Source organism: Rhinolophus ferrumequinum, chromosome 7 (assembly GCF_004115265.2).
Source record: "Rhinolophus ferrumequinum isolate MPI-CBG mRhiFer1 chromosome 7, mRhiFer1_v1.p, whole genome shotgun sequence".
Taxonomy (NCBI): Eukaryota; Metazoa; Chordata; class Mammalia; order Chiroptera; family Rhinolophidae; genus Rhinolophus; species Rhinolophus ferrumequinum.
This window is the reverse complement of record NC_046290.1, coordinates 93,332,997-93,342,679: the sequence shown is the minus strand read 5'-3', so window position 1 is coordinate 93,342,679 and position 9,683 is coordinate 93,332,997. Positions and strand designations below refer to the sequence as shown.

The following is a 9,683-nucleotide window of genomic DNA, read 5'->3' as shown; positions in this document are numbered from 1 at the left end:
CTGGGTCAGCAGCTGCCCATGCAGCTCAAGGCCAAAGGGCAGCCTGGACCGTGGGCCGGGGAAGCCCTGCAGACCACAGGGAAACCAGGCACTGGGCACAGGCCTGTTTCCAGCGTGACTCATACCATGCAGGGCTGCTGCCTGAATGACCAGCCAATGGGTACCATGGATACATTTCATCCTGCCCATCCTTCCCAACTTTGCCTAGTGTTATAAGCCCTAAATTAACGGCATTTATCTATGTTCCTTGTAGGTTAAGAGTGTTTTCACACATCTTTAAACCTAATTCGGACCTGTGCAGTCAAGTAGTACCTCCACCAACAGAGGAATCTGAGAAATTTGTTTAGAATCACAGAGCTGGAAAATGCCAGAGTCCCACAGAAAGTGGTTTATTGCTTTTATAAAAAATAAAATACTCTCAGAACTTTGTTTAATGAAAATACTTCAGAACTTTTCTAAAACGATTTTGTCAGCTGTATGAAGTGGGCACTTCAATACAGCAAACTTTCCGGAGACAAGTGCCTGGGCTGGACGGCACAGCTCGTCATTGGACCCCGAGCTGTCCCACTGGATGCAGCTGACTGCTCAGAAGCGGGGCTTGCGGTTGCGGCCAGTGTACTTAGTGTCAGGTCTGACTTCCCTGTGGTGAAGAAATAACAGGTGGGAAGGACAGAAGAGTCTCAGAAAAAAGAACAATCCCTGGGAGCCCTTCAAACATAGGTGAGCCGTTAGTGGCCACAGACTGCCCCACACCTATCCCCAGGCCAGGTACTCACCGGCCCTGTCGTCTGCACCGATTCTTCTTCTCCAGCACCCATTCACGGCTCTTCCTCACCAACCCCCGCCTCGCAATCTTGTACCGGACCCTGTGCAAGAGACACAGCTATGAGCTGATGGACAGAACGGCCCGGCTGGCACCCAAGTTAATTCAGGCAGGCAACAAGGGTGAGCTTCCCCGATGCCCTTCTACAACAGAAGTCCCACTGTGGACATCCCCCAGCCTTGTACCACCCACCTCCAGCAGTTTGGTAGGAGGGCAGCAGGGACGAGGCCTCCCTCCCTCACGGGCATCTTTGTGGTAGGAGACTGCTTGTTGTGTCTGCATACATCCTGCCCACGGGGCGGGCGGGCAGGCAGGGGATGAGGCTACCTTGGGGTAACGGCTCACCAGAGCCCAGCAGTATCCACAGAATGCTAGCGGCCCCATGCCACTGCTGCCACTTACGGCCCTAGTGTGGTTGTGGCATCAGCATATCCCATCAAGTAGGGACTCCCAGCAACTACACTTGTCTGAGGTAGGAAAACAAGGCTGCCCGCTTGTGGCAGCCCCGACAATGATCCTCAAAGGCTGATCTTGGCCTCCAGCCCCAGCTGAGGAGAAAAGAGACCCCCCACAGCCTCACGGGAGAGAGGCCCTGAGAACGGGAAGCCTGGGCTCCCAAACCACATCCCCACCTGGCAGTTGGGATCAAACTGTTTCCAGCATAACTCACAGCATGCAGGGCTGCTTGCCATTTGAATGGCCACCACTTCCCGAGCACCTGAATGCACGGCCATGCGTGCTCTACAATGGCTAGGAAGCGCCCATGGCAAGGCTGTGGCAGACTATCCTCACTAGGCAAAGCAAGTGCAGACAGGCCCAGGAGCTGCGAAGGGAGTGCTGGGAAAGGAAAAGCACAGGTTCTGGGAAAAACAAGGGCCACGGAGATACGCTGGTATTTCTATAGGCAGATAGTGGGGGCAGCATTCCGGATAAGCAATACGTGAAAAGGAGAAACTGAAAGGAACGAACGTTAGGGAGCAGAAGAGTTCTGGGTGCCTGGTATCACAGAAGAGGAAGGGCCCAAATGAAAGTGTGAGGGTCTGCGGAGGATTGAGTAATTTGGTTCCTACGTAAGTCTCCCCTTTGCTTGAGGACCAGTGGACTAAGTGGAAGTCAGACTGCAAGACCTAACAAAACAACTTAAAAAAAAATCTCAGAATCTCACTCCCACTTGGCTGGGGCAGTTCATGGAGGTGTGACCACCAGCAAGGAATGTGCCCTCTCCTCAGCAAGCAAGGGGGAATGGGTGACATTTTATACCAAAGGAATGACACAACATGACCTAGACTTAGGTTGCAGAGAGTGTTCATGAACTAAAAGGGTCCACAATATACACTGAGGGGTGGGGTGCAGGACTTGCTGACGGATTGGCTGCATGTGAGATACAAGGGAGACAGGAATGAATGAGAACGGTCAAGAATGGAGGAAGGAGGCTTAGGGGTGCAAACCAAGAGCTGTTTTGTTCGAGACATTTGTGGGAAGTTTAAGGATGGATACTTAGAAGACGGCCTAGAAATCAGAGGTAGGAGTGAGACCAAGGATATAGATCTGGAAGGTATGAACCTGGAAGTTAAGGCAGCACAGAGATAAGGGGTCCAGACTGCGCCCCAGAGGATGGGCCAGCAGAGTGGACTGAGAAGTGGCAACCAGTGAGGTTAAGAGAAAACCAGGACAGTGGGTGGGAGACCAACTGAGGAAAGTGTTAAGCAAGTATCAGCTCCTACTGAGCAGGCGGGTTAAGGACAGAGTAGGAAAAGAAGACTGAGAAGTGACCATAGATTTGGCAAGACAGTTTGGCAGTGGCCTTGACAAGAGCAATCTATGATACGACAGAAGCATGAGCCAGAGAAGAGGACTGAGAGACGGGGGCGGGGGGGAGGAAGCAATAAGAGGCAAGCAGTTTTGTTATAAAGGGAAGCAGATAAACGGTAGTAGCTCAAAGTTCTTACGGAGCTATGGGAGGCTTTTTGAAGACGAGGAATTGTGCAGCACATTTGTGTGCCGATGGGAATGGCCCAGGAGAGTAAATAAGTGGAGGATGCGCTTCAGGGAAGGTGGGGACAGACTGCCAGGCATGGCGAGAGAGAAGGCAGAGAAGAAGTGGAGACGGCTGCAGGGCTGCCAACAGACATCCCAAGGCAGGAGCAGGCGCAGTCCCAAGGGGTTCCCCCTTCTGTGACCACCGTGATATCACTGCCACATGTGAGGCAGAGACGTGGTGAAAGCAGAGAGAAACGGGTGGTCTTCCCATCTCCACCTTCCTCTTCCACGTCTAATAAACCTAGCAGCAGCACCCCGCACCCGATGCAGGGCTGAACAACCGCTATACCTCTCAGTCGTGAATGTGGATCCCTTGGCCTCCTCTTCATCCGTAACTTCGTTCAGGCCCTGCGGGAGCCAAAGTGCTCTTAGATCACCCTAGAGATTTCTCAACCCGTTTACCCCACCCCAGAAGGCCCGGGTACCCACACCTGAGACATTCCAACAGGGACACCTGTGGGACACCTGAGACAGTCCCACAAGAAGGGAACCCACAACATGGGCTTACAAAGCAGGGTACCTCACCTGTGGCAGAAAGGTCGATGGTCCAGAAAACAAACAGAGGTAGAACCTGGAAAAGAAAGTACGAGGTGAAGGCTGGACTCAAAAAGCCCTGCGGGGCAAGGCAAGCCCTCACCCTCCCTTCCATAAGCAGGTGCGGAAAAGTCCAGGCCTCCTCTCTGCGCCCTGGGGACCCAGCCCCGCACCGTGTCCACACCGCCACCCCCTCTCCCACAGCGCAGGCAGCACCCTGGCCCCCACCACTCACTTCTTCGCTTTGGCACTGTTGGGGTAGTCCACCACCACGCCACCAGTGAAGCCGGCCTTGATGGCCTGCGTTGTGATCAGCTCCAGCTGAGGAGACAAGAGCGGTGAGTCACACAGGGAGGCCACTGGAGCACACGCTTCCTTCATTCCCGTTAAGAAGCCAGTCTGGTGCCAGGATAGGCTTTGCCTAGGAGAACTGAAGGTCTTCTTTATCAGATTGTTCCCAACTGAACAATGTGGCCCAAAAGTCACATAGAGGAACGTGTAGGCTAGAACCAGCCATGGCATACACCTCCCTCGGTGGAATTAGAGAACAAGCAATTCTAGCCCAGAGACCCATCTCCCCACTCCAGTCTCAGAAAATGAACGACCACCGATTGGGAGACACTTATTCATGGTGTGAGTCAGGGACAGCTCTGACAGCTCTGACTCACATCGTGTGTCTCTCAGAGTCTGCACCTCCTACCTCCTCCTTCCTATTGCATGACACTCCACAGAACAGACAACTGCTGAGGTGGTATGGAAACCAGTAACATATCACATTACCTGTGATACCATCTTATCTGTTAAGAGACGACAACGCCCGATCCCATCCCAGCAGATACCCCCGTTCTTCCTTAGGACATCAGGTCATAAAACATGCTATCAGGAGCCACAGGGACCACTCTTGGGTTCTCATTCCTTCCTTTTCCTACCAACCAGCCTTCAGTTCCTTGTTCTGTCATCTCCCAACAGCAGGAGGGCAGGTGAGTGAGGTGCAGGACATGGGGAGTTTACCTGTTCTGGACAACCCCTCCCTCACCTTCAGTAGGCAAGAGCTCACCTGCTCTGAGTTCTCAGGGTACAGCTGCAGAACAGCACGGGCTCCACGGACCTGTAAGAAGCAGAGACATCACTGTCTCACAAATACCCCATGGGGTCAGGACCCAGACACTCTCCTCCTCATTCAGTAAACATTGACCGAGTTCCATTACGTACAAGGCACTGTTCTTAGGGCTGGGCATACAGCCACAAACAAAAGACACAGCCTCTGAACTTTTGAAGCTCACAATTTAACGGGGGAAGCATCTAATTTACAGGAAGTAGTGATTAAGTGCCAAAAAGAAAAAGAAATTAGGAAAAAGGATGGTGAATGACCAAAGACTGTTGAGTTTCCTTTAGGTTCAAGGAAGGCCTCTCTCAGAGGAACACTTGAGCAGAGACCTGAATGTAGCAGGGAGCTGGTCATTGAAAGCTACGCGGGAAGAGCGTCTCAGCAGAGAGGCCAACACAAAGACCCTCAGAACTTCAGGATTAACCCCAGTGTGTGAACAGGACGGAAATCACATGATACACAAGGACAGCCTGCCATCTGCAGGAACAACCCACCCTGGAAAGCCAGGGATGAGGTAAGGACACCAGAGACCAAGGAACTCCTGGATCCTTCAGAAACATAAAAGAACTCATTTTTAGGGCTTAGAATCTCAAACTATCATCTAATCCTAGTAAACAATGGAAATCGCCACCACCAGTTATAAAGTTAATAAAGGCTCTCTCAGTGGTAAATAACCACCCTGCTCCCCACGTGAGCATCAGCAGTGGAAGGGAGGGGTGGGAGTTGGAGGGTGTGGGCACTCCGGAAGGTGAGCTCTGTGTGGCCTGGCATGACGTCCCCTCACTCTGTGAAGTCTATGTCCCCAAAGCAACTTCTGACTAAAATTCAGCACAGTGACACAGGGATTATAATCGGTCTTAGACTTTGACATCAGCGTTTTCTGCATTTCATTAGGTTGTATCAGCCCACTGAGCTTTGTTTAGGCTGAGATCCTGGACAGAAGTAAGCACAATAAGGTCCCGCCACCGCGTGCAGTCCCATCTGAATGGCCTTGCCGTGGGATGCCTCTACTTTATCACCCCACCTGCAGGACAAGGCAGGGATACGCAGCCAGCCCAGACGAGAGCTCATACTCACCAGCACGGAATAAAGAGAAGAAAAAAAGCAGTACAAGCGCTTGGCAGGGATGTCGGACTTCTTGTTGGCATTACAGAGCCACTGAACAGCAGAAATGCTAAAACAAGGAAGGGACCTAGTCAGGAAAGGGACTAGCACACATTGCTCCCCCACCTGTTCAGGACAAACACCACACATCCTCGATCTCCAGGTAAAACCCTCCTGCCCACCACTCCCTTTCTTGGCACATGCAGGTCCACTCCAGGTCACTATTCTACAACACGGGACCTAAGCGGGTACAGAAGGTCAGCATGAACTTCCTCGCAGGCAGTCCAAAGAAACATTTTCTTAACCTTGTTTCCACAAGCATCTCAAGTTCAAAATTACTCACTGTATCAACTCTCTCTGCCACCCACCCAACCCACATGCTTTACAGTATTTACACACAGCCATCCATACACTCTCCTCCAAAATCAGTTCCTTCAACTGTACCTGGTAAGTGTCTCCACAATCCCCCCATTTAAAACCTCGAGCAGCTACTACGTCCTCCTTTGTGGCATTCCCTTCCTCAGTGCTGTGCACACACCCCCACAGAACCCCAAACCCTGCTGGTTTGTCCCTCTGCCTCTCCCAGCTTTTGCTTCCCTCAACCACTCTCCTATGTCAGCACTTATTACTGTCTCAATTGTTTCAACAACCTAACTTATCTCACCTCTCTTCTTCTCTTAAATAATCCTCTTAAAACACAGATCTGATCTTGTCACTCCCCAGTTCCCCATCAACTACTGAATAAAGCCCAAACTTTTCAGAATGGAGTTAAAAGCTCTCTAGGACCCAACCCCACACAATCTCAACTTCCATGAAATCTCTCATCCATCCCTATGATCTATCAGGCTCCTCTCCCCACCCACTTCCAAGCCATTGCTCACACTATTCCCTCACTCAGAAAACCTCTTCTTGACTATCCAAATTCCTCCCAGCCTTGGAGGCCCAACCCCAGCCCTGCTCCTTTCTCAAGGTTTTCCTCTGCTCTCTTGCTTCTCTCTTCACAACTCTGGTGGGTTCCGTGACTCCCTACAGCACACCCCCGACTAAGCCTCACGTTTAACCTGCTCCATGTCTTATAGCACCTAATAAACCATGCAGAGTATTAAAAGCATGGGCTGTATTTTAGTTCCACAAACTCCATAGCACCCTATATACAACGTCTTACATATAATAAATGTTAAAAAAAAAAAAAAAGGAAAAAGCTTGCCATAACATCTCATCTCTTAAAAACAAACTAAAAATGACCATTTACTAATAAAACACACAGACCATGCCACTGGCCTTTGATTTTCTGCAGCTTAGAACATCTCACCCAATCATTACTAAAAAGCAACTGCTATCCTTGAATTGTTTTTTTTCCCCAATCTTGTTCCCAGATATAAGCTAATCCCTTATCCTAGAAGAAAATCTTCAAATCCAAATTTCTCCCTGCACTGCATTCCTACTGCTCACAGGAGGGCTCCCTGCCACAAAATGATTAAACTATGACTTCCTCTCCTGTTCCGTACCTCCACTTCATTAACAAAATACTACAGGAAATACTATGCAACTCCTACCATAGAGAACAAACACCAACATCATGTTTCTAACAGTAGCTTCAATGATCTAAGATTCACTACCAAAGTACTATGTACGTGCTCAAAACCTGACCTTGATACTCCAGAAAAGACTCCCAAGCTGAAGAGACTGCAGCAGTCTAGGCCACTCTACACTACAGTTTCTCCAAAAGAAGGCATCAAGATGGCTGCTGGGGCCCATAAGATAAGTGGGTCCTGGGGCCCACAAGATGGCTCCTAGTGGCTCAGAAAACCACTCCTCCCCTACCACACACACTCAAAGCAGACAGAGAATCTGCTCCAGTGGTGCCTGAACCTGGCAATGTGAGATAATCACTGGAATAAATAGTTTCGAAACATAAAAAAACACGTATTTTGGGGCCTTGCTCTGACCTTATGAATCTAAAAATTCCAGGGCACGTGTATTTTTAAGTATCCTGTGTGACTCTGCTACACAGTCAGGTATGGGAAGCACTGGCCTGCAGTACTAAAAGCAGAACATGGAAGATTCTGACCTGATACAACCATCAAAGGAGCCTGGTTTGAAAGGGATGCCCTCGCCCATATCCCCCAGAAGCAGGTCTCCTTCTGTGTCTCTGTCCAAGGCTGCATCTACATTAGAGAAGAGTGCGTGAGGGAAACAGACAATATGTATAGCTGCTCCATCCTCACGAGGGTAGTCCATCGCAGTGCTAAATGAGACCTACTTACCCAGCATGGCAGGGCTGATGTCAATGCCCACCCAATAGTGCCCCTCGTCCGAGAGATAATCTCCACTCAGCCCAGTACCGCAGCTGGAAGACACAATCACACAGGGATGCAACAGTGTGAGTAGCAACGATGCCCCAGGACCTGGACAATGTGAACCGGGACCCAGAATCTCACCCAATATCCAACAGGTAACAGGGCTGATCCTCAGGCAAATCAAGGAGCTCCAACGCTCGGCCAGCCATCTTGGTCTGGATATCAATCATCCGAGAGCTGTGAAGGCAGAAACACAAGTAAGTGGTAATATTCTGGGTTAAAACTGCACCCAGACCAAAAAATGCCAAAGAAAAAGAACAAAGTGCTCTTTCCTGGTCAACAAACTCAACTAAAACTATTTAAAGGTGACCCCAAATGTCCACGTGATACAGTAACATGTTATTTTGTTGTGACACAAGTTATAACTACCAGATCACTTAGCTAATGACCAACCACTGAGTATTTTCAAATCTATCAGGCTTTGATGTTGTATTACCTAAGAACATGTTTTCTGGAAGAATTACCCACCAGTTACTCTCATATATAAGGATCAACAATGCACAACAAAATCTATTAACAGTGCTGTCCATGAGAAATATAATGCAAGCCATATGACTTTCTAGTAGCCACAGTTAAAATGTGTAAAATTAACTTTAATAGTTAACCCCACCAATGTACCTAATACATTTTACTTAACCCAATATGCTCACACTATTTCAACACATAATCAACATAAAAAATTATCAATAAAATATTTTACATTTTCTTCATCCTAAGTAATTCAGGCTAGACATGTTTCCATAGGAGGCTGATGGCTACTGGTTATCATATTGAACAGAACGGGCCTATATAGTACATAGGGTTTTCTCAAGATCGAGTATCTGTAGAATTTTATTCAGGACAGTGTATCAGAAAGGTAGGTCTGGAAGTCCCTGCTCTACCCTTCACTTGTTAAATGACTTTGTGTAACAAGTAACTACCCTCTATGAAATTCAGATGTTACACCAACAGTTGTCATGAGGATTTAGTGAGATAATGTAAAGAGAGGCACATAATAAACATTCAGTGAATATTAGCTCCTTCCTCCCAACAGCAGTAACCCCTCCACGTAGCCACTGTTTCTGTTTCCTACCTATTTTACCACAGGCTTAAAACGAGTTGTCACGTTAGTAACTTGGAAAACAACCTAGAAAAAGGCACGATCACGCCCAGCACAATGCCGAGGTAACTGAGGCCCACATGGTTCAGAGATTTCACTAAAATTGACTCTGCCATTATAAAAGAATGGTATCAACCCAGATCCCTTCCTTCCCCCACAAATTCTGCGTGCTTTTAAAGCAATGCCCCAAATCAGGGCAACCTGAGGGTTCCCGACCGACCACCAACGCCGCGCAACATCCAGGCTCCCTTACTTGCGCACGTATTTCCGGGCTTCATTCTTGTCGTAATACTGCGGGAAAAAGAAAGAGAAAAGGGGAGTAGGGGAAGAAACCAGGACGCAGAGAACCTAGAGGAGAAAGAAGTGCCCGCGGACCACAGGCCTCACCAGCTCCGGGGGCCCGCCGAGCTCCGGCCTGCCTCGGCGACACGACATACTCACGCCCCAGCGGCACAACTAGTGCTGGGGTGGGGTGGAGGCGGCTCTCCGAGCCCGGCTTTTATAACATCTGCCCTGCGCCCATCTCTCAATACGCATGCTCCACTCCCCTCTCCGCCTTCTTTTTTACTCGATTGGCTACAGGGCCGACACGCTGCGAAAAACGCACGCCTCCCA

General features: G+C 49.3%; 1 protein-coding gene and 1 non-coding gene across 2 annotated transcripts; both read right to left on the bottom strand.

The window, feature by feature from the left end:
- Window positions 1-373: 373 nt before the first annotated feature.
- Window positions 374-9,602, bottom strand: BUD23 (BUD23 rRNA methyltransferase and ribosome maturation factor). The gene is made up of 12 exons (XM_033110146.1): window positions 9,456-9,602; window positions 9,322-9,359; window positions 8,051-8,146; window positions 7,877-7,959; window positions 7,681-7,777; window positions 5,583-5,679; window positions 4,455-4,505; window positions 3,633-3,718; window positions 3,389-3,434; window positions 3,153-3,211; window positions 777-866; window positions 374-640 (listed from the first exon to the last, which is right to left on the bottom strand). The coding sequence occupies exons 1-12, from the start codon at window positions 9,501-9,503 to the stop codon at window positions 586-588; spliced, it is 846 nt and encodes a 281-aa protein (XP_032966037.1). The 5' UTR covers window positions 9,504-9,602; the 3' UTR covers window positions 374-585.
- Window positions 1,285-1,415, bottom strand: LOC117025372 (small Cajal body-specific RNA 20). Its single transcript, XR_004423586.1, has one exon. It is a non-coding gene; the product is annotated as a small Cajal body-specific RNA 20 (non-coding RNA).
- Window positions 9,603-9,683: the final 81 nt, after the last annotated feature.

Excerpts from the sequence above, each read along its gene's own strand:
- BUD23 (XM_033110146.1), bottom strand. The coding sequence starts at position 9,503 with ATGTCGTGTCGCCGAGGCAGGCCGGAGCTCGGCGGGCCCCCGGAGCTG. Across the intron at positions 7,960-8,050 it reads TGTTACCTGTTGGATATTGG|CTGCGGTACTGGGCTGAGTG; the intron begins GTGAGATTCTGG and ends TGTGTCTTCCAG. Across the intron at positions 3,435-3,632 it reads AACAGTGCCAAAGCGAAGAA|GTTCTACCTCTGTTTGTTTT; the intron begins GTGAGTGGTGGG and ends TTTCTTTTCCAG.